Below are 25,135 nucleotides of genomic sequence, written 5' to 3'. Positions count from 1 at the left end.
ACTCGGAGTCGAGAGTGGATTCCATGCTCTTTATTCAGCTCATAGTGGTGAGGAGGAATGAAAGTTCCCCCAAAGTATCTGCTCTATATACATTATTTACACAATGGGCTGCACGTGATTGGCTAATTCTGGAATTCTCCTGTAGGCCAATCAGGTTGTGGATTCACTTCCATCTGGAGCTGGATTGGGTGGCTCCTGCAGACCAGTCATACTGCTGCATTGTTCTGGGACCAATCAGACTGCTGCATTCTGAATCCTATTGTTCTAGAACCAATCAGACTGCTGCATTTTGGATCCTATTGTTCTAGGACCAATCAGACTGCTGCATTTTGGATCCTGTTCAACTCAGTACATAACACCGTTGAAGACCTGCTATGCTTTCTGCAGCAGGGTCCCTGTCTCTAGCATCCCAGAACTGCCCAATCAGCATGAAATAGAAGTTCTTTTAGCTATTGAGATGAACCAACATTGTGTTGATTGGATCCAGTCAGCGTGAAAGGAGGTGAGTCAGTCACTGAGGATTGGCTCTGGGGGTCACTCTGGAGAAGGTGTGCAGGAATAACACAGAGGGGGAGTTTGTTCTGAATGCCCCAAGGCTAAGCATTTAGGGATGCTGAAAACACAAGGGGCTTCAATTTCAAGAGAATGGTAGGTTCTGTTACGTATAAGGGAAATGCAACTTAAGTCATTCCAAAAGAAGATACTGGAGCACTCCAAATCATTTGCCCGTGTATGTTAACAGAAAATAGTAGATGGTAGCTGAAAGGCAACACAGATCTGCATTGATCATTGCAATGGATTCCTAATTATTATTGTATAATCTTAGAAGGGGCATGGCTGTGAGGGGGTGTGACGATGAGGAGTCATAGCTGTGACTATCATGAAGGGACCCTGCACTTCTGAGTTTGCCACTACACTACTTACTATGTGGCAGTAGCCCAGAGGACCAGTGGCTTCTCTTATAACCTCTCACTAACATTAACATAGGGACACGGGTGGCGCTGTGGGTTAAACCACAGAGCCTAGAACTTGGTGATCAGAAGGTCGGCAGTTCGAATCCCCGCGATGGGGTGAGCTCCCGTGGTTCGGTCCCTGCTCCTGCCAACCTAGCAGTTCGAAAGCACCTCAAAGTGCAAGTAAATAAATAGGTACCACTCCGGCGGGAAGGTAAACGGCGTTTCCGTGCACTGCTCTGGTTCGCCAGAAGCGGCTTAGTCATGCTGGCCACATGACCCGGAAGCTGTACGCCGGCTCCCTCGGCCAATAAAGCGAGATGAGCACCGCAACCCCGGAGTCGGTCACGACTGGACCTAATGGTCTGGGGTCCCTTTACCTTTACTTAACATTAACATGAAACTTCTCTTAGCCACACACTCATTGTTCCAATTCCTGCATGCCTTGAAAGAACACACAAGGGGGGTGGGATCCTGGGTCACACTGTGTAGGTCTTCTCCACCCCCCATCCAGATGTGCCTCCCACCAGCTGCAAATTCATTGCCTGTTTAACTGGCTCAGGATCACCCCTCAAATGGAGGATCTCTGTACACTGTTGCAAAGGCATTTTGGGATTTGCAGAGCCTTTCAGTGCACAAATCCCTTTTGCAGTTCTTGGTTTCTGATCCTGCCTTGTTGAGAACCAAAGGGATGCAGGGGGACCAATTTCAGAATGAAACTCTGTGGCTGGAGTGGTTGACTCACGCCAACGAAAAGTTTACTGTTCAGAGCCTCCCCAACCCCCACATAGCTTGCATTCACTGGGAATCTGGCGCGAGTGTTGACAGGCAACATAATTGTGCAGATGTTACACCGGGCTTCCATTAGTAGGCCAGCATACACAACTGTGCGTCCCTTTTTTATTTTCCTGTTTTGGAATTGCAGCTGTGGGAAGATATATCAACAGAGCATTAACACACAAACACGTTGGTGACACTTGCTCCTCTGTCCTGAAGCTTCAGCCCCTTCTGCCCCCTGACCCCAAGCGGACTGCAGTTGCTTTTTCTTGTCAAGGGGTAGGATGAGAGGTGGGGCGGGGGGAGAAGCCAGCTCATGGCTGAGGATTTGACATGAGGGTGTGGATTCACTTTTGGAGGTGGGGGCCCGGGGAGAGACCCATATTGCATCTCTAGATGCTGAAAATTTGCCAGGATGCTTAGAAATTTCACGGCCTCAGTCGCGTGATGCGGAGTCTAATCCAGCTGTCCATTTGGAAGAATATGCAGATCCAAAGATATTGTGCAGAAAAAAATCCAGATTCAATCCCTGACTCTTCCAATCAGAAGTCTCTCGTGGGATGGGGTAGAATTTTATTTGTCTTAGATCCTAAAGTGCTGCTGCTGGTCAGACCAGGTGTAGGGACAATATTCCGGGGGCCCCGTACTTTGGTGGGTGGAGCCAGAGGCAAAGTGGGTGGAGCAAACAATACAACATCACCTTGATACTGCAGGCTGTACAGTGGTACCTCAGGTTACATACGCTTCAGGTTAAATACACTTCAGGTTACACACTCCACTAAGCCAGAAATAGTGCTTCAGGTTAAGAACTTTGCTTCAGGATAAGAACAGAAATCGGGCTCTGGCGGCGCGGCAGCAGCAGGAGGCCCCATTAGCTAAAGTGGTGCTTCAGGTTAAGAACAGTTTCAGGTTAAGTATGGACCTCCAGAATGAATTAAGTACTTAACCTGAGGTACCACTGTATTCCTCAACAAGAACATTTCATCCAGGAAAGCAAGAGGCATAATAATAATAATAATAATTTATTATTTATACTCCGCCCATCTGGCTGAGTTTCCCCAGCCACTCTGGGCGGCTCCCAATCGAATGTTAAAAACAATACAGCATTAAATATTTAAAACTTCCCTAAACAGGGCTGCCTTCAGATGTCTTTTAAAGATGGGATAGCTACATTTCCTTCACATCTGAAGGGAGGGTGTTCCACAGGGTGGGCGCCACTATTGAGAAGGCCCTCTGTCTGGTTCCCTGTAACCTCATCTCTCGCAATGAGGGAACCGTCGGAAGGCCCTCGGCGCTGGATCTCAGTGTCCGGGCTGAATGATGGGGGTGGAGATGCTCCTTCAGGTATACAGGTATCATGGTTCAAGGATGCTTTTCAGCCAAGCAGAAGCACTTTATGGGGCCATGTCAGGAGGACTGATGTGAGCTGTGGCCTGGAAAAGGGACATGGTTTGGGTTAAGTCCTGTGGACCAGTCTGACAGGCTTGGAAGGCCTCCTTCAACTCCTGTTCTTGCTGTTGCATGGCGATACCCGCCCCCACCCACAAATGGAGTAAATAAAGACACAGCACACCAGAATTAAGGTTAATGGGCGGAAATGGCCACAACTTTATTGATTACAGGTAAGAGCGGTATTGGCTTTAAGCATTGGCCCTAACAGACTATCCGGTCTAACCGGGAAGGGTTAAACAGGGGGAGCCCCCGAGATGCACATCCCTAGGTGCTCCCCGAGGGGTTACCGCTCGGGTGCGCTTTAGGCCCTAGCCTCCGTAGGTTTCGGACGAGGCGACGCCCCCCGGAGTCCTTTAACGAACTACCCATCAAGATTTAGGGGAGGTGATGGCGTTCCTCCCCCCCGACATCATTTGCATAACAATACCCCTGCCAATGCCTAACCGCCAAAACCAGAGGTTGTGACGTTTTCCTACGAGGTAGGCGAAAAAACCAAGTGGCTCAAAATACAGCCAATTTGCCAAATGGAAAAACTCCTACCAGGCCCCTTGCGGCGACCAGCCAAAGCCCATAGCAAAGTCCGAATGTAAACCTAGAGGGCGGGTGGGTGGGAAACCGCAGCTGCTGCAGGAAAGAAAAGGGGGCAAGTCAGGGCTGCCCTGACCTTAAGTGTACCTGGCAAGCCCGCCCCCAGCGCCATCCGATTGGCTGGCGCTGAGGGTGATGAATATTGATGAACTAGGGGAATCCCTGCGTCCCGCGGGGCTGACGCCAGCCCCGCGAGATTGTAGTTGGGGGCGTGAACCCGCAACCCCAACCCCTCATTAGGTCGGGAGTGGCTTTCTGGGCAATTTAGATGGATGCTGCTGCTGCTATTTCATGGGGGAAGCGTGTCTGTTTTGGAATGCATCGAGTGACTTCTCTCTCTCTCTCTCTCTAAATAAAATGTGTGCGACTCCCTTCCCAAAACACACCTTTCCCCTCGCCTTCATTCTGTGGGTTTCTAGCCAACGGCTTGTCATGGAAAAAGATGGCTGGGCTATTGGGACACTCTTAAAATTACAGTAAGCTGCACGTGTTGTTCAGCATGGGTGCTCTCATGCTGTGATTTGCCAGAACAGCTTTTTTTCCCTGGCACTGCAGGGCTGTGTTTATAAGGGTGACTCAGACTCAGCTGGCTGGGCACTTGGGAGGAGCACAATGTCCATCCAGCAAACTGTCCCTCTTGGTTGTCTGCTTGGGCTGCTGACCCTTTTTACCTTGGTAGCAGCTGCAGCAGCAGGGGAGGAAAAAAACACCCCATCAGATCTGCCTTTTACAGAGTTAGACCTAGCTCAGTATTGTCTACAAGGGGGCAGAGGTGGGGAAGGGACATAGCTCAGTGGAAGAACATCTGCTTCGCATGCAGAAGGTCCCAGGTTCAATCCCCGGCATCTCCAGATAGGCATAAGAATGTCCCGTGTTAGAAACCCTGGAGAACTGCTGCCAGTCAGTGTGGACAATACTGAGCTGGATGGGCCAATATTCTGACTTGGTATAAGGCAGCATCCTATTCCAATCAACTATTCAGAACAACGAGGACTAGAATCTCACTCTGTTTTTAGAGGAAGAGCTGTGGTTGAGTAGTAGAGTATGCAAAAGGTCCCAGATTCAGTCCTTAGAACTTCCAGGCTGGACTGCCTGAAACCCTGGAGAGCCACCACCAGACAATACTGAGCTTTTAAGGGTGTTGTTGTTGTGCTTATTGTCTTAGATCCTAAATTGCTCTTCCATTAGTGCATGTGGCCAGGGCGATTTCTGCCCAACCCCCCACTCCATCGGCAGTTCCCCAGCTCAAAGAAACAGACGGAAGGGCACATGGGACTACAGAAGGAAGGAGAAGGCAGCAACGTCCCATTTACCGTAATTTTTGCTCTATAAGACTCACTTTTTCCCTCCTAAAAAGTAAGAGGAAATGTGTGTGCGTCTTATGGAGCGAATGCAGGCTGTGCAGCTATCCCAGAAGCCAGAACATCAAGAGGGATTGCTGCTTTAACTGCACAGCGATCCCTCTTGCTGTTCTGGCTTCTGAGATTCAGAATATTTTTTCCCTTGTTTTCCTCCTTCAAAAACTAGGTGCGTCTTTTTGTCTGGTGCGTCTTATAGAGCAAAAAATACGGTATATGAACACTGAAAACTGCATTATACCAAGTCTGACGATTCTTCTATCTAGCTCAGTGTTGTCTACACTGGTTGGCAGCAGCTCTCCAGGGCTGGAGACAGGGCAGCTTTCCCAGCCCTACCTGAAGATGCTGGGGATTCTGTTTGGGGGCGCCACGACCATTTACTTTCATTTTTCACAAATGTGAACTCTTTTCCAAAGATAGAAAGAGAGTTAAGATCCAAACCACTGATTTTAAGTGCTCTTAGCCACCTTTTACGTTTTTACAGGTGTCTCTAGTAAATAACAGAGGCCCACGAACTCCAGAATTCTTTGGAAGAATCCAGTCACCCAGTAGATACCAGTCCAGTGGTCAACGTGTCGCTCTCTGGATGTTGTTGGACTCCAACTCCCATCAACCCCAATGAGCATGGCCATGGTCATAGAAACCCAGTCAGATGGGCGGGATATAAATAATAAATTATTATATTATTATTATATTATATTATATTATATTATATTATATTATATTATATTATATTATTATATTATTATTATATTATTATATTATATTATATTATATTATATTATATTATATTATATTATATTATATTATATTATATTATATTATATTATATTATATTATATTATTATTATAATATTGTGATGGAAGTTGAAGTCCAACAACATCTGGAGGGTCATAGCTTCCCCATCCCTGGCTGAAAACACATTTTCTGGCTAAAACTGAATTTACACGTTACAGCAGGGATGGGAAACCTTTGTCCCTCGAAATGTTTTTGGACTTCCAACCCTCAACAGCCTTCACCAGCATGGCCAATAGTCAGGAATGATTGGACCAGTTACATCTGGAGGGCTGTAGGTTAATCACCCCTGGTCTGCAGGAAAGTAGATTGCTGGTTCTCTAGAAAGTGGCTGGTCCTCTGCAGTTGGGTGTGATCAACTTTTTCAAGCCTTATCTACAGCACAAGAAAATCTTTGTTCCTTTGAGCTACCTGGTTTAGCCGTTGCCCGTGCTTCGGTGGATTTCTCAGCATTGATTGAAATGCGGAATGGGCGTTGATTTTATTTTAAAAAGAAAAGAAAAAACACAAGCCAACCGTAAACCCAAATTGCAGTCCTTGAGTATAGTCCACACCTCTCTCTTTTCCTTTTTCAGGTGCAAGATATCAAATTTCAGGCATCCAGCGGGGAAGAAAAGGAGTCGTGGATGAAAGCTCTCAATGACGGCATCAACCGGGGCAAAAACAGAATACTGGACGAGGTAGCGTGAATGACAGGGAGCTGCTTTCTGCTCTGCTTCATACTGGTCCATCCAGCTCAGCATTGTCTGTAGCAGGAGTAGGGAAACCTTTTCATCCCTGAGGCCACATTCCTTCAATGGCAGCCTTCCAAGAGCCACACGCCCGTGGTAGGTGGGGCCAGAGGCAAAACTGGGTGGAGCAGTGGATGTGACTCTTACTTTTGTCCAGCAGGCTACATCCCAGCCGCGCAGAAATCTGCACACACACACCTCTCCTTCCTGGAATGTCACCTACTGTAAAGGTAAAGGTGACCCCTGACCGTTAGGTCCAGTTGTGACCGACTCTGGGGTTGCGGCACTCATCTCGCTTTATTGGCCGAGGGAGCCAGCATACAGCTTCCAGGTCATGTGGCCAGCATGACTAAGCCGCTTCTGGCGAACCAGAGCAGCACATGGAAACGCCGTTTACCTTCCCGCCAGAGCGGTACCTATTTATCTATTTGCACTTTGAGGTGCTTTTTAACTGCTAGGTTGGCAGGAGCAGGGACTGAGCAACGGGAGCTCACCCCATCGCGGGGATTCGAACCGCTGACCTTCTGATCGGCAAGTCCTAGGCTCCACCCACAGCGCCACCTGCGTCCCTGTCATCTACTATCCGGAGGTAAAAGTCCCTCCTGCTGCTTCACCATTTGCTTCTGGCCCAAGCCCCTTCTGAGGGTTTCCCATGAAGGAATGCATCTCTCAGGCTGCAAGAAGTCCCACACCTGCTCCTCCTATAAGCAGTGATATCGCATGAGCAAGTGAATTTCAGGTGGGTGTCCCCCCCCCCCCCCAGTATTGCATCTAGCTCTAGGCTTGGCGGTGCCGAGGGGAAAGGATTTATTTTGGCCGGAGAAGAAAATCCGCTTGGGCTGGCCCTCCGTGGGCCTGTATCAAGGGCAGTTTTGGCAGCGGAATGTAAACTCTGAATGAACTTGGAGTCTGGTTTTCCGTCTCCTCCCCTCCTCGCTCTCTCTCGCAATTAAGCCCAAAGGGAGATTTGTGTGTGTGTGTGTGCAGTGTGGAGCTGTAACCGTTGAGAAGGAAACTGTTTCATAAGAACTAACCCATCCCTCTCCCACCAACAACATTTCCCCCTTCTAGCAGAACTGAATTGGCTTTGAGCATCGTGGTATCGCCGCTCCTCAAACTGAGCACAACAGGGCCAGCTGGGAACAGCAGACTAATTGCAGTTGCCTTGCAAATCCAAGGCGGGGGGGGGGGGGAGGCTGAATTCAAGGCATTCAGGGCTCCCGTTACACAGGAAGAAGGAATTGCAGAAGTGATGTCATGTTGGGTGATGCTGGCAGCGTTTGCTGTATCTATGGAGTCGCTGCCAAAGGCGGCTGTGGATGCCCTGAACTAGTGCATTGTGAAGTCTGGACATATTGTTTTCCTCTGGTGGGTGGGTGTGCTAATGAACTCCATCTGCCCCTTGCTGACAGCGTCCAAAAGGAAGAGTCTCCTGGGTGAGCAGGCTTCCAAAGCATCTAAGGCTGAAAACTTGGGTCTTTCTGGAAAAAGAACTATGTACGAGAAGAGAATCCAGAAGGGTGCTAGAACAGACTTTATGGGGCCCTTTTCTCCATTGCTGAAAAATCTCAGCATGATTCTAAGGTTATTGGACTCTGCTACAGCAGAAAATCTTACTGTATCAATAAGTCAATACATCATTGCTCATAACTATCAAATACTAAAATCATTTCAAAACTTAACACATCAAGCTGACAAATAAGTCAGTTTGCTTTATATGAACATTGTAACATTTAAGGTTATCATAAAATGGACTGCCAATCACAACAACATATTGATTAATGACGAATGTACTATACATTCCAGTGCAATTGCATATCAAGGATAATATAACCACCAGCCCCTGCATGGCAGTACTATATGTACTATATAGTTATTTGGAAGTCAGGGCTGCTTCACACACAATCAATCGATTTTCAAAAAGAGCTTGTCATTTTTAAATGTTTGAACAATGGCAGTGTCTTTGTGTGCAAATCCTGCATCAACCATCCCAGCCCATGGACCCCAAATACCTGCTTGTACCACTCTGGCAAATGTTATAAACTTGTGACAGCCAACTTTTTCATCCTGGTGGTAGGGGGCTCTCTTTAGCGGGAGAAGAGATGTTAACGGCATTGTTGAGATCCTAAGTAGTTTGGGTGGAAGGGTCTAGTTTGAGGTTGAAAACTCTGACATGTCTTCCTTCCTGGTATAAGATGAGAGAACATAGATATTCTTTCAGTGTTGTCTACACTGAATGACTCTTCAGAGTTTCAGAATAAGATTCCTAAGGTAGCTCAGTTGGTAGAGCATGAGGCTCTTAATCTCAGAGTTGTGTGTTTGAGTCTGACGTTGGGCAAAAGATTCCTGCATTGCAGGGGGTTGGACTAGATGACCCTTGTGGTTCCGTCCAACTTTACACTTCTATGATTCTGCTATTTTCCCCTGCCTTGTGTAGAATTGCTAGGACCTCCTGTGTGCAAAGACTGTGTACTACCACTGAGTTACAGTCCTATGTTCCAGAGACCTTTCCTATTCTAACGCGAGGGCTACTGCTCTCCAGATCAGAAGTGGCTAACTCTCTACTTGGTGCCGGGAGGATTGGAAAAACAAGGCCATCTCTTATATAAATTATACCTCGTAGTGGTTTTTAGTGCAGTGATTGATTTCTGTGCTGTATCAATTAATGTGTGAAGGAGTCATCCAAACTTGGTAGTTTTAGCAGGGTTGGAAAGCTGGATTCCTTTAGTCTTCATCCATTCATGGGCAAAGAAGGTGATGTTGTTTCCCTCCTCTTGTTTTCTTCCCTGTTTAAAGGTGAAGGTTGATCCAGACCTCTCTCTGGAACACGTGACACGAAACAGAGCAAAACTGGCTCAGGGCCGTCGTCCACCAACCAGATACCATCTCAAAGAGGTAATAATCAAGGCTAGGAAAAAAACCCAACTCCACTTTTTATGTTTGGTAGTCTGAATTCTGTATCTTAAATGCACCACGAGAGCCAATTTGTGCAGCCTTTGGAACCTAGGAAGCAGCTGTATACTCAGTCAGACCATTGGTTCAACCACCTCAGTACTGTCTGCACTGATTGGCAGTGGTTCCTCAGGGTCTCAAGCAGGAGTCTCTCTCATCCCCAACTGCAGTTGCTGGGGATTGAACCTGGGACCATCTGCATTCACAGCTATGCGCAATGGCAGCCATGGCCAAACTTGGCCCTCCAGCTTTTTTGGGGACTACAGCTCCCATCATCCCTAGCTAAAAGGACTGGTGGTCAGGGGTGATAGGAATTGTAGTCTCAAAACAGCTGGAGGGCCAAGTTTGGCCATGCCTGCGCTATGGCTTTTCCCCTGTAAACAATTTCCTGGCACGTAGCAACATTAGTTTCTTGCAGTGAAAACAATCAGAATATCTTGTGTCACCTTAAAGATGAACAGATTCATTACAGCAAATATAAAATTTGTTAGTTGAGAGTCTTTATCTTTGCATGTATATGTGTGAAATATATAGTGCTATTTTTTTTAGAAAAAGAGGTGCCGGAACTCACTAGGAACACCTCCCTTGTTCTCTTAGAATGCCAATCGTGCACAACTGACGTGCCGGAACTGAGTTCCGGCTGAAAAAAAGTTCTTGAAGTATACCGTATTTTTTGCTCTATAAGACTCACTTTTTCCCTCCTAAAAAGTAAGGGGAAATGTGTGCGCATCTTATGGAGTGAATGCAGGCTGCACAGCTATCCCAGAAGCCAGAACAGCAAGAGGGATCGCTGCTTTTGCTGCGCAGCAATCCCTCTTGCTGTTCTGGCTTCTGGGATTCAGAATATTTTTTTTTCTTGGTTTCCTCCTCCAAAAACTAGGTGCGTCTTGTGGTCTGGTGCATCTTATAGAGCGAAAAATACGGTATATTCTGTTATATTATACAGTATATAATTAATTTTGGACAAGAGAATTATATATAGCACATTTTCCCTGTCCCCCCACCTCCAGATCTGTAGTAAATCTTGCATATAAGTTATTTATGCTGCAAGCTATGGAGTCAAGTCTTGGGCTCTCATGCCACCCCTCTCCTGTGCACAGAACCTTACAATTTGGTGCTTATATTTAGTCCAAATGTTCCTAGGTTGCTGCTTGGCAGAAGCCTCTGAAACTGCTAGCCAACAAGCCAAATCCAAATGATAGTAAAACGATCATAAATCAAGGTTAAACATGTACATGATTTAAAAATCGATAATAACCAGTAGAGTGAAAGTGAATTGCCAGAGCATCACAGTCACTCCAAATTGAAAGCCCAAAGGAATAAAACAGTCACCACGGACACCCTCACTGATGGTGAGAGGATGCACAAGAAGGACTTAAATGATGACCTCAATAGACAGGAAAGGCGCATATTGGAGGGGTGCCCCTCTTTGGCAAGAGAAGGCTCTGCTCATGCAAACCACCCACAGCCTTAAGCCAACATGGTTTCTTCCAGATGTTTTTGACAGCACAACCATGCTGCTTGGGGATTATGGACGTTGCGGTCCAAAACATCTGTCGAGCACCAGGTTGGTGAAGGCTGATGTAAGGGACCCATGTGACATACTTTCCAGACAACAGTTCTATGTTGGAAGGATTACAATAAAACCAAGGGTACTGTTGTCCGACAGCAGTGCTGGAAGGACCTCTGTAGTACTTGGTTCACGTTTGAGGTTCTGCATAAGGAGGGAAGATGAGATCAGGTCTCACTCTTGTGTCTGCCTACATGCTGTGTGAACCTGCCACATTAAAGAAAACTTAACTAAAATAAAAAATAAATGCATGGTGGTCAGTAAGGAAAAACCAGTGGTGTATACCCAGTGCCTGTGTCAGATGCCTGATTTTAGCTCTGTAGTACAGTGGTATCGCCGGTTGCGGACAGGATCCGTTCCAGAGTTCCGACTGGATCCCAAGATTTTCGCAACTGGAGGTGCCACTTCTGCGCATATGCGCGGCGTGATATAGCGCTTCTGTGTATGCCACTTTCGCAACCCGAAGTTTACGTTACCCGAGGGTAGCATAAGCCGAGGTAGGACTTTAATTGCCTTTTTGGTTTCAGGAGTTCCTAAATTGTTCTTTGAAAGCCAGGTGGCTCAAAAGACTGATTATCTTCTTTTAACGTGCTCTTCTGATGAAAAACCTCCTAGAGCAGCTTACATATAGCAGTAAAAGCCAGGCAGTCCCTGCCTATAGGCTTGCAATCTAGAAGACATGACACAAAAGGAAAAAGGGATCTGGAGGGGGTGGGGACAAGCAAGGGTCACTTAAAAAAAAAAAGTAGGTCTTGTAATGAGCAGGTGAAATGGAGATGGTTCAGGGAGAGGAGGAGCCAAATGTAGCTGGTCTTCCAGCAGAGCTGATGGGGCGGTTCTGCTTACTTTCTTTCTCTTAGCTGCAGCCTGATGGAATGGCTGCTGCCAACAGACAGTTGTGGGAGGGAGGAGCCTGGTGGAGCTATTGTCTCAGTTGCTGGGGTGGCCCTGCTTCCCATCTCCCTTTCTGCTGCAGCCTGATGCCCAACATCTGTCTTGTTGTTTCCTTGCCTAGGTTGCCAGTGGGGTGTCAGATGGGATCCTGAGGCTTGACCTGGATGTACCAGACAGCGGCCCTCCATCCATCATGGTGGACACAAGCGAGGCTGCTGACGTTCCTCTTCCAAAGGAGACTCCCAAACCACCCATGCCACCTACGAAACCGCCTATGCCTCCTTCGGAGAAGATAAGCACTGACTCCGTGCCCAAAGATGTAGAAGCCAAGAAGCCCCCCGTGCCTCCTGCGAAGCCCCTTAAGGAAACCGCAGCACCCGGTGACAACGCAGACTCTGCGGAAGAAGATGTTGCTGCTACAGGCGATGACGCCGAAGAACCTGAAGCCACCCTAGATGGAGAGGACCTAACAGAGGCCCACAAAAACAATCCCAAAGTTCCAGTTCCTCCTCTAAAGATCTTATCTGATAAGATGAGGGTGACATGGGACAGTCCAGCTACCGAGCAGCTGGAGGACGAGGCCGTTGATCTGTCTGTGCACGGAAGTAAAGAAAATTTATCCGAAGCAGCCAAGGAGACGCTGAAACCTCCAGCTCCTCCTCCTAAGGTTCTGTCGGAGAAGTTGAGAGCCAGCATGAAATTGAACAGGAACAGCTCAGAGGTGGATTCTTCTGAAGGCGGACGCCCACCTGATGTCCCGAACGGTGAAAGCCCCGGTGTTGCTGGCGATGAAACCTCTGAGACTGTTTTCCAAGATGGAGAGGAGCAGGGAGAAGCTTTGTCAGAGCAAGAAGCAAATAAGGAGAGTTTGGACTTGGCGACTAAAGACCAGCTGCCCTCCTTGCAACCTGAAGGAAATCCTCCAGTTCCCAAGCCTCGCTGTGCCTCCGTAGGGGACCTGCTGTTGGAACCAGCCAAGAAGCCCCTTCTGGGACCATTCCTCCAGCGGGGAGCTGCCTCCAAAGTGGCCCAGATGGAAAGGAAAGTGGCCAGCGAGCAGGAAAGAACAGAGAAACTTCTGAAGGAGGTTTTGCGGGGGGGATTTGAACAGGCCCAGGATGGCAGCAACGGGCCTCCGATCTATGCTGAGACGTTGCTCAACGAGGCGGCAAAGCAGCTCCAGCAAGCCTCGCAGGTCTTGCAAGAGATCAGAGATTTAGGAGAACTGAAAAAGGAACCGGCTGAGCTTCGGAAAGGGGCGCAGAAGGATCTAGTGACTCTGTATAGGAGAAGTGCTCCCTGAAAGGAAGGCGCTTCTGCTTTTTGTGGCTTAGCTGAAATGTTGCCATATCGCAGCACAACTTCCCACTATTCCGCTAGGTCGGTGTTTTGAAAACGGGGGGATGTCATCTTGCTGCACACTGCTAAGAAGGAGGGGGGAACGTAATTTTAAAGTATCGCTCTGATGAGCTCAAGCTGTGGGCTGGAACCCCCTGGTGGGTCAGGTGACAGCAGCAGGGGGGTTAAGAGGACAAGGGAAGGGCTTCTCTCTGCTCTTTTTCTTGCTCTCTTGGAGACCCTTTGCAAACAGCAACTGAAAGCCTAGATCATCTGATGGTTATTTACTTCCTGGCAAGAGAGTAGGGGAAAAACAGGGATGGGACACCTCCTGAAACCCACCTTTAATAGCCATTTGTCCTGACCCACAAGATTCTTGCAAGTGGAAGTGATAACACAAACTCTAGCACATGAGAATCTCCATAAACCTACCAGCTAAAGCAGGTGGTTGATCTGTGGCTGGGAAAAGTAAGTTGTTGTTTTTAAGAGAGATGGAGGCAAAGTAAAAGAGATGGAGCAGGGGGAGTCTCCAAAGTTTGGGAACTGCCAGTTTATGGAAACAGGGTGTGAAGAGTCACTAACTACTTGCTGCGAGACTCCAGTCAGAGACTTAAGCAAGCACTTAGGGGATGTGGATCGTAACCTTCTTGCATTCCAGCAATGGCAGAATTCCTATGCTTGCCAGGCTAGCCATCCACTGCAAATTGCAGAGGATGGGGTGCATGGCACTCCCCCACAGGAAGCCAACGCGTGCACAGCTCTCCCCAACTCCGTTTTGTTTTTTAATGTGGAGGTGACCTTACTGTGTGTTCCGTTAGATGCGCAGTGAAGGAGGAGAGGGCATGTGCCTTCATTCCCACCAGGCAAATGGTGCAGCAGCTTGGCAACCATATGAACAAGGGGCTAATGTTAGGAAAACGACCCTTGCAAGACCCATGAGCATAGGCACACCCCCCCAACCCCCAGTATTACTATTTCTACACACCTGCTCCCCCTCCCCAATGAAATTAATGCTATCCATTCCCAGGACTCGTGATATCAGAATAACTTACTTTCAGTTCTGTTTAGTTGCTTTTTTTCTCATGTGAGCTCTTATTGCACTCTGGGGCCTGAAGTGTGGGAACCTCGTGCTTAACATTTTCCTCAGATGCTTCTTTTAACATTCACATGTCATTAAAAAAATAACAACAATTGTGCGGGCATTAAATTGGCACCACATTAATAAACAAGCGAATGGTGACTAATCGTTTGCAGTGCAGGCTAGGTGGCAGGAAACAGTGGTACTTAGTACCTATGACCCTGGAGGAGGCCGCTTACCCCCAGCCCCTCAAATGGCCAGCTAGCAAAGCCTTGCCATGGATTTCATTTTATCTGTACACTGGCAAGCAAGTGGGGTGGTGTGGAGGCAGAGAAGGATGCATCAGTTTTCATGGGAGGAAGGGAGATTTCTCGTTGGGGCTTCTTGTTGCTGACTTCTAGCACAGTGGCCCTGTGCTCTTGCTGAATACACCATGCAACTATTCCTGCAGGGTAAATGAGGAAAATGAGTGAGGTGAACAATGACTTAACAAAGCCCAAAGGGACGGGCTTAGCTCATTTTTGTTTTTTCTGCAGCTTTGAGGGTTGGAACCCCCTCCTCAAAAGGAAGGGAGGAAGGTAGAATTCTTCATATTCTAACAAAGTGCCTCAAGAGCTACCTAGTGCCCACCAGTGTTCTGGATCACCTACAAAATTGGTGTAGATCAGAGCGCTTTAATACAAAGCACAGTGTGAATGCCTATGACAGGCTTGAAAACAACAACCTGTTTGGTGAATAAAATTGGCCTCCAGGTGGCCAGCCACAAATAACTAACAAATATATGTGTGGGCAAGTGGGCACGCTGCCTTGAAGGGTTTGTTGATAAGGCTTGGCTTGGCTCTAAATGAGGATGCTGGAAGGGCAGCCACCCTGCCTGTTGTGAGGCACAATGGGGGCTGAATGGTTCTCCAGGGTGGCAGGAGGCTTTTGTCCCTTGACTTCCGGTTCTTGTTCCATGGTGCCCCACATGACTTCAGAGCATATTTCTTTAATCCTGACCTTGGCCCTAGTACCAGGGCCTGGCAACAATCAAGCAATTGCTGGGACCTCTGCTGTCCCAGCAGTCTCCACCAGTACTGACACTTGCACATGACACTTGCACCTTCCTACTGTGGGTTGTCTAGCTCTTGTTTAAGCATTTTATATTCCCATTTAATGTCTCACAATACCCCAGAGTTATGCTGTGCTGGAGGAATTGTGGGAAATGTCAAATGGTGGCCTGTAGGTGCCCACCCCAGCTGCCATGGAGGGACCTGCCAATGTAAGGGGACTCTCAAATTTGGAGCTGGCCCTGAAAAGTTGTAAGTACACCACAAAAGTGGGGGGGGGGTCCCCCCAAGCAATAGTTAACAACCTCATTATGTTCACTCAGGTTAGTTCCCTTGCCTTTCTTTGCTTTCCCAGCTTGGCCTTTGGGGAGCTGAGCTGCTCTGATCATGTGACTCATCACATGATTATATCTAAGTTCTAGTTCTCCAAACTTGGAGCAAAACTGGATTGAAGCTGGGCTCCTCTTTAGCATATATGCAATTGTTTTGCACTAGCAGCTTGCCTTTTAAATAAAGGGTGGTAGATATTTGTGTTTAGGGCTACTTCCCTCCCCATTACTGTTTTAGGTATACCCCACAATGGCTTTTGTGCGTGCCTAAAAAATGTATGATTGTGAACTTAACACAAGTTTGCAAAAAGAGCTAGTTCACACATGCCTTTTCATCTCCAGCAAAGCATCGCGTGGAGATCTGCACATGTGAACAGGCTGCCATCAACCTCAAAAAGAGATCACACATCATCTCTTAACATAGTGCTTTTTTAAAAACAAAACAAAAACCCAAGTCATGCCACACGTTCCACTGTCAGTCATAAAGTGTACAGAAAGTGATGTTTGTACATGTTGGAGCCAAAACCACACAGACACATTTCTGAAGACGCCAGTATTAGTTGTACTGCTCTGTGCAACGCTGTACCCCATGTAATGTGTGAACTGGCCCTTATTTATCTAGTTACGCACTGAAGGAAATACCTGCTGGTATCTCCTGCGTCATCCATTTATGCCGTACATATTTAATTTACACTGAATAACTGTCTGATATATTTTCTCAAAGTGCTTTCCATAGGAACCTTAACAAGAAATTCACCTCTGAATCGTCACAGCTGGTCCCCCCCCCCATAAATTTAGAAGCTACATATTCTACAACCTATATACTAACAGCAACTTAAAACTTATTTTCTATACTATCTTGTAAATAAGAGTAAATTAAAGCCTCTTTTGGCAATACCGGCTGGATTGAATCTCTTGTGGGAGAACTCGCTTTCCAAAATGTTTCATTCTGAAAAGTGTGGCATCCTTGTAAGCCTATGAGGTAGTTGGCACACATATTGATAACTGGTGACCCAAGTCCATAAAATCCTGAGAAACTAATATATATATATATTAAACCAAGATTTTCTGAGTGTCTTGATTTTTCTCTTTGGGCTTAAGGGTATGTTTCAACAACCCCCCCCCAAAAAAAATGTAGGGTGTGCTCTATAGAGCATGAAACAAAACCAACAGGAACATGCAAACATTTCAGGAGTCTCAAAACTTTTCGGGGACAGTGGGCACACCTAGAAATTATAGAAATTTCCATAGATGCAAGTCGCAAAATGGCTGCCATGTGGGTGTAGCATAACACAAAATGACTGCTACCTCTGAAAGAGCAGAAAAAGAGACGAATGGTGTGGGGTCTGCTCCCCATTTAGTGTGAGAAAAGGCATTTCCTAACACAGAGAATCTCTTTGCACATCTCTCATGGCATCCGGTGAAATGTGTGTTATGTTTAAGGGGGCATTTTTAATGTAGGAAAGGCCAGGCCAGGCCAGGCAGTCCTTCCTGCTATTGTTGGTTTTTGAGGCCAATCAAGGTGAAAGGAGCTGTGCCGGCCCTTGAGGACCATCTCCAAGGCTAACTCCGGAGAAGGAAGAACAGCGAGAAGCCGTTGATCTGTAGCCTCCAAAGCTAAGCATTGAGGAACACTGAAAGCGCAAGGCGCTTCAGTTTCCAGAGAACAGTGGGCAAGGTCTTCATAATGTACAGTGGTACCTTGGTTTACAAACTTAATCCATTCCTGAAGTCCATTCTTAAACCGAGGCGCACTTTTCCTAATGAGGCCTCCCACCGCTAGTGCCCTTCCACTGTTTGGCTTCTGTTCGTAGACTGAGGTAAAGTTTGCTAACCGGGACACTACAGTGGTACCTCCGGTTAAAAACTTAATTCGTTCTGAAGGTCTGTTCTTAAGCTGAAACTGTTCTTAACCTGAGGTACCACTTTATCCAATGGGGCCTCCTGCTGCCACTGCGCTGCCGCCGCACAATTTCTATTCTCATCCTGAAGCAAAGTTCTTAACCCAAGGTACTATTTCTGGGTAAGCGGAGTCTGTAACCTGAAGTGTCTGTAACCTGAAGCATCTGTAACCCGAGGTACTACTGTACTTCCGATTTTACGGAGTTCTCATACCAAATAGTTCGTAAACAGGGTTGTTCTTAAACCGAGGTACCACTGTACAAGGAAAGCACAACTTGAGTCTTGAAGAAGGTAAGGGAGCGTTCAAAAACATTTGCCTGTCTATGTGCACAGAAAACAGCACATCTAGCTTAAAGGCAATCGTCATCATCATCGTTATATTGAATTATAAGATTATTGTATAATCTTAGAAGGTTGTAGAGTCCTAGAAAGGTGTAGCGATGAGGCTGTGACTTTCATGAAGCAACACTGCACTTCTGAATTTGCTGCTACGCCAGGGGGTAGATATGCATTAAACTGCAAACCTAACTGAATCCCCCCCCCCCCCATCCCTACTCTGGACTGAATGGCCTTACAGAGAGGACCCATTTGAGACTATAACATGTACCGTATTGCTTAAAAATGTAGTATCCTGCTGCCTTTGGGACCCCTTCTCTGAACTCCTGCTCTTTTGAAGTCTTTCCCCTGTGGCTGCGCAGGCTGCAGGCCTCTAAACCGCAAACATCCCTTTCCCAGCCTGTGAGGGAAGCTGCCAAAGAGAAGTGGAGGTTGCGCACATGGCAGCAGAGTCACATGCACGACTTGTTGGCCATAGGGTGGTGGAATCTGGCATACGCACAACAGGCCTTTTTTCAAGCAGCTGGCTGCTGCGGGTGAACAAGCCTCCGTTTTTCAGAACAGCGCTGCTCTTTCCAGCAAGTCCTTTCCCCCCTGCTCCCTCTAGCAAAGCCAGCCCTTTTACGAACCCTGCACAACACCTCTCCTTGCTGCGGCACAGCTGGGTGAATTGTCTGGCGGTGCTGTATTTACGAAACGGCAAAAATCCTCCAGCAGATAAGCCACAAACCAGATGCAATTCGCAGAGCTTCAGAGAGTCTTTGCCTAATAAGGAAGGCACAGTGTGCTCCTGCGGCCTGTCAAGTTCCCGGCCACAAGTTGCGATGTTTGCATCTGCAAACAGAAAAGTGCTCAGGAGGCGTTTTGTGACCTGGACCAAGGATCCCAGCTGCTGCTCTGCTCTAAAAGGCTAGAGATGACTGTGATTACTCAGTGCAGTTCAAGTGTGTTCTGTTCTCCTGCTCTTTATATTCAGAACCTCCATCCCATAAAAAATGGAAGTGATTTATAATCATATCTATATATAATAAAAAGACATTAAAAATTAAAATCGGAGAACATCAAACAGCCATTATTGAAAGATACCTTCTTAACTGGCGGCGTAAGCTTGGCAGCTTAGAAAAGTTTTCAGCAGGCTTTTAAATGTTGAAACAGAAGGTGGCTGCTGAATCTGTTTGCAGAGCATTCATTAGGACTTGGCCAAGGGTGCCAATTTCATGAGCCTCACCAATGCAGAAGGCAACCAATAATACTCCTGAAGACGATTTTGATAACTGAGCTGGGATATAAGAACCTAGGCAGTCCCTAAGGTACCCTGGACTCGAGGTGTTCAAGGCTTTGCAAATTAATACAAAGACCTTGAGCTTGGTTTTGTGGTAGGTGGGCAGCCAGCACAGATGTTTTAGCAATGGTGTCACGTGTTGTTGGCAAGATGCCCCCATCAACAGTCTGGATGTTGCATTCTGCATTATCTGGATATAGAACACATTGCAGTAATCCAGCCTCAATGTTACCAATACATGGACTACAGTGGTTGGTCATGCCAGTGTGGTGGTCTCCAGATGTTGCAGACTTTCATTCTCATCATCCCTGACCAATTGGCCATGCTGGCTGGGGATGATGGGAACTATGGTCCAAAACATCTGGAAGGCACCAGGTTGGCTGTCTTTGGATTACTAGGTAGGCACTTAGTGTATTCTTCCTGCTAAGAACACACCACCGCCTACGCTCTGCCTGAGCCAATACAAATCAGTGCCACAATATCACACAGTTGCCAGCCAATATCAACATTGGTTTCAATGGAAGAGGAAACCGGCTTTTCGGGGGCCGCAGAGCTGCGTTTTAAAATACAGTCAATAAATAAACACTGCCTAAAAATACATCATCTACACTGTAGTAGACCCAATGGAGGAAGGCAAGTTTGGATTTCTGCAGCAGACTGAAGGAACCCCCAATGGGCTCTTTGTCTGTGAGATATTTTCACAGCTGATTAGCCCTCCCATATGCCACTGAAAACTGAAGAGGGAGATCCTTGTTCTTAAGCATGCAGAGCAAAGCAAGGAACCGCAGGGAACAATGTTAGCCTATGTTTAAGATTGTAAGAAATTCTCTCTTGGGTTGGGCCAAAGGTCCAAGCAGATGAGCATCTTGTGAACAGCCACTGAAGAATACAGTACCCAGATATCACATCAGTGAATCCTATGCAGAGGGACCCTTGACCCTTGACTCACTTGGCTGATAAAAAGTAAGAGGGAGGCGAGAGCTGTCTGGGCCAGGGAAGTGATTAATGCCTCCTCAGGAGACGGGTTTGTCCTTGCTTGCTTAAAGGAGGAAGTGGTCAAAACACTTCTAAATAAACATTCCCTGGATTCTGAAAATTTAAGTAATTACTGGCCAGTTGTCAATCTCCCCTTCTTGGGAAGGTCCTTGAGCAGGTGATCATGGATCAGATCCCAGTTCTCTTGGTGAAAACCAATTTTCTAGATCCTTTTCAATTGAGTTTTAGGCCGGGTTTTGGCACAGAAGCTGCTTTGGTCATCCTGTTTGATGACTTCTGTAGGGAGAGAGATGGGGAAATGTGTCCTTGTTCATTATTCTTGACCTCCCGGGGCATTTGACCATGGTACTGGAGTGGCTGTCCAAGCTGGGAGTGGACGGCACTGTTTCGTGGTGGTTCTGATCTTACTTAGATGGTTGTTCACAGAGGATGATGCTTGTGAAGTGTTGTTTGGCCCCGTGGGTTCCTCAGGGTTTGATTTCATCCCTCATGCTGCTTAACATCTATCTACATGAAAGCGCTGAGTGGGGTCATCCAGAGTCTTGAAGGACGTTGGCAGCAGTATGCTGACAACACAGAGATCTGCTGCTCCAGAGAGTGGCATTTGTGGAATACTGGGGTAAATAGTTGTAGTTCAACATTTCCGGGGGGGGCATCAGGTTGCCTATGCATGTAGTAAGTTGACCGTCTTTCGTTTGGGGTCCCTCCTGGCCGTTTTGCAGACTGGGGCTCTGGATTTCTCCCCTAAAGTCCTACCCTGAAGGCAGTGGTGGCAGTAAAGGTTAAAAAAGGACCCCTGGATGGTTAAGTCCAGTCAAAGGCGACTATGGGGTTGTGGCGCTCATCTCACTTTCAGGCCGAGGGAGCCGGCATTTGTCCACACATAGATGGTTATGTGGCCAGCATGACTAAGCTGCTTCTGGCACAACAGAGCACCGTGACGGAAACCAGAGTGCACGGAAATGCTGTTTACCTTCCCACTGCACTGGCGTACTTTTGAACCGCTAGGTTGGCAGTAGTGCCCATTGGGACTGGCGGGGTGGAAAGCAATGAGCCCAGCAGCAGGTGGAGCCAGGGAACTTATTATTTGTCCCCATCCTTCTGCTGAGTTTAAGAGGACCACACTGAGTCCAAAGAGGAGGAAGCAGAAGCAGACAGCCAGAGCTGCTCTTGGGACTGAGTGCAAGTCAGAAAGCAGGTGGGCTTGGGGGAATCAAGACTGAGGTTGGTGGGGCAGCGCCCCATTTGCCCTAACAGACCACATTCCTACATCCTTGTGCCAAATTGCAGACTGATCAGCAATTTCCTCTTCCCAAGGTCGTTGCGTGGTTTGGTGGAAGGCAAGTGGACACCCACAGAGAACTGGGGAGTGGTGCAACCCCTTGGCCTGCATCATGAACCTTTGGCAGCTGAAGGGCATCTTTTAGATGGGAACCAGAAATTAAGGGTTGCCATGTAGATGTCTTGTTGCTTCCTCTCTTCTCTTTTTATGGTTTGCTGCCAACTTTTGAATTCATGCAGATAGTTCACGAAAGGAAGTTAACACCCCCAAATGCAGAGCCTATTTTTGGTGCCTTAGAATGAAAACCAAGTGCCTTAAAGCTGCCGAACATTTCCTTTGCATTTTGTCACGAGCTTATTTCCTCTCCTGGCTTCCTCTTTGCGCCCATCTCGAACAGGAAGAATGCTCCTTCGCTCTTTCCCTCTTTGGAGAAACTATAAACATTTATTCTGGGACAGGACACTGGACAGTGGAGCCACAGGAAGGTCTGTAGCCAGAGACACACATTTCCCTTGGCTGCTTCTGGTGTTGTCCATACAAACACACACACACACACACACACACACACACACACACACACACACACAGAGAGAGAGAGAGAGAGAGAGAGAGAGACATTAAAAGCACATGAACTAACATCTTCAGTAATTTCAAACACATACTTCTAGCAAACACAGGAACATAGGAAGCTGTCATACTTAGATCATTGAATCATATCGATCAGTATTGTCTACAATGGCAGAGGCTCTCCAAGATTTCAGGCCAGGATCTGTACCAGCCCTGTCTGGAGATGCTACAAATTGAACCTGAGACCTTCTGCATGCAAATTTAGAGGTTCTGCCAACGAGCCATAGCCACACCTCCCCAGACCAAAGCGGTGGAATGTTGGAACGTGGGTTGCATAAATCGCTACGTATCAGACAATTTAATTGGCAGATTGTGACGCATGTTTGCTAGTGGCATGAACAATACATATTGTTGAAATAGACAAAGGGTGACCCACTGTTTTAGGCCCATGGGCAGATCTGTTTTTTTGAGTGGGCGATATGAGCACCACCTGCTCTGGCCACTTCTGTCCCCTCTATCAGCCCCTCACTCCAAAGAGACAAAAAGAGAGAAAAAGTGCACACTCATGAGCTTCATTTTTTCCAAGCAATCTGGGTGCAAGTTAGGTTCAGCTGAAATAATCTGAGACTTGGAAAAGCACATAGATGTAAAAGAGCAAGCAAAGGGAAACAGCACCACTAGGGGAAGGGTTGTAACTCGGTGGCAGAGACCGAACATCTGCTTTGCCTTCAGACATGGACACATAGGACTGGGAGAGACTCTCTGACTAAAACACTAGAAAACCATTGCAAGTCAGTGTAGACAATACTGAGCTGGGTGGGCCAGTTGTCCGACTCTAAGGCAGCTTCCCCTGTTCCCAACACCCTCCTTCAGCCTTATATACTTTTCTGGGGAGGAAAATGTAAGCTCATCACTACCTGTGGGCACCAGAGGAAGACCTCAAGGGCGCCACGTTGAGCCCCTTGAAATAGGCAATAAACATACAGTTGCATCTGTCTTCTGCTTTCTTTTTCTTCTGCTTCTCTTCTTTCTGAAGAGCTATAAAAAGTGGGAAAGTTTGTGGCTTTCAGCACTTTGGGGTTTCCTTTTGCAAATTACCAAATAACATCAGACTCCAAGACAAACTCTAGTAAAGGTAAAGTAAAGGTACCCCTGCCCGTACGGGCCAGTCTTGACAGACTCTGGGGTTGTGCGCCCATCTCACTCAAGAGGCCGGGGGCCAGCGCTGTCCGGAGACACTTCCGGGTCACGTGGCCAGCGTGACGAAGCTGCATCTGGCGAGCCAGAGCCGCACACGGAAACGCCGTTTACCTTCCCGCTAGTAAGCGGTCCCTATTTATCTACTTGCACCCGGGGGTGCTTTCGAACTGCTAGGTTGGCAGGCGCTGGGACCGAGCAACGGGAGCGCACCCCGCCGCGGGGATTCGAACCACTGACCTTTCGATCCATAAGTCCTAGGCGCTGAGGCTTTTACCCACAGCGCCACCCGCGTCCCTTCAGACAAACTCTACTCAGAAGTAAATCCCATTGAGTTCAATGAGCCTTACTCACAGGTAAGTAGGGCACAGCATCACAGTCCATTTAACTTAGCAGGACTTACTTCTCTGTAGATATGTAGAGGATTGCGCTTATGTGCCACTGAATTCATTGTATTTCTCAGTAAGCATGTTTAGAATCGCCCTGTGGAGATAAATGTGTTTGGGCAATCCCAGAAAATAGCCAAGTGCTTGAACTGACACTATTTAGCCAGTGACAAGAGTCCCTCCAGGTAAGGGCTGGGGAATCTCTGGCCCGCCAGATGTTTTTGAACTCCAATTCCCATCAGCCCTTGCCAACAATGGCAAGGGATGTTGGGAGCTGCAGTCCTGGAACAGCTGGAGGACCAAAGTTTCCCATCCCTGTTCTAGACTTCTGAATGTTCATCACACCACCGTGTTGTAGTGGTAAATGTATCAGACTAGGATTTGGGTTCAAATACCCACTCAGCCATAAAGTTATCTGCGTGAACTTTAGCCCGTCACTCTCTCCCTTATGAGGCAGGTTAGGCTACTCAGAGCAAAGTCTTAACCCAGTGCCTAAAATATGTCAGTGTTGGCGCCAAGAGGGCCTAACAGGCAGTGGGGCCGCAACCAAAAAGACCCTCTCCCTTGTTCCTGCTCTCTGGGTGTCTTTCATGCAGAAAGGCCTCAGATGATGCTAGTAAGGTCTGAATTTAAGGTGGTAGATGTGGAGGAGGGCTATGAATAAAATGACTGTCTCTTTAAAAATAACTCATTCACTCACATTCCCATACCCTTTGCCCCAGTGACCTAGATTCTTCATTACAGAGCAGCCACCTTGTCACAGTCTCAATCATATTCACCATGGGGCGGGCGGTGGGGGGGGGGTCCATAGCAGGCCTTGCCTTCTCTCCCATTCCACACCTCTTCCTCCCTTCTTCCTTAATAAGCCACCTTCCCACACATTCACCATCTCCGAGATGCACCTGATTGAGAGATGTTCCAGCTCCTGCCCACAGTTCTGCTGGGATAAAAGTCAGCTTTTCCTCATGTGAATTTGGACCTCAGCTGAGCAAGATTTGCTGAGCCTTTGCTAGGGGTAAGTAAGAATTAGACTACATGTATAAATTTTTGAAAAAGACTGGTGCAAGCTGTTTAGAATGTACTAGATGGACTTATGAATCTGCCTATTCGCTTATCTTCCTAATGCTAGTGGAGGCTAATTTGGAACTGGCAATTTGATGGCACACTTTTGACTGCAAATATTTGGTGCCAGATTGCTTGTTCATACTGTGATTTTCTTAAGAGAGGCTAAAGGGCAGGCAGGAGGGAGGGACAGGCTGAAATTGGGGAGTTAGCTGGCAGTTGCCCCCTCCTAGGTTAAAGCTTGCAGGTGTTTTGAGTCC

General features: G+C 47.3%; 1 protein-coding gene across 1 annotated transcript in view; it reads left to right on the top strand.

Moving 5' to 3' along the window:
• Positions 1–16,938, top strand: part of PLEKHO2 (pleckstrin homology domain containing O2) — a 42,629-nt gene extending 25,691 nt beyond the window's left edge. Inside the window, exons 4-6 of the mRNA XM_077918973.1 lie at positions 6,500–6,604; positions 9,452–9,550; positions 12,193–16,938. Of these exons, the coding sequence (XP_077775099.1) occupies positions 6,500–6,604; positions 9,452–9,550; positions 12,193–13,374 (1,386 nt within the window). The 3' untranslated portion in view covers positions 13,375–16,938. The remainder of the gene's footprint in view (positions 1–6,499; positions 6,605–9,451; positions 9,551–12,192) is intronic.
• Positions 16,939–25,135: the final 8,197 nt, after the last annotated feature.

This window comes from Podarcis muralis, chromosome 14 (genome assembly GCF_964188315.1).
Source record: "Podarcis muralis chromosome 14, rPodMur119.hap1.1, whole genome shotgun sequence".
NCBI classification, from domain to species: domain Eukaryota; kingdom Metazoa; phylum Chordata; class Lepidosauria; order Squamata; family Lacertidae; genus Podarcis; species Podarcis muralis.
Note: the sequence above shows the minus strand (reverse complement) of the source record. Positions and strands in the feature narration are given on the sequence as shown.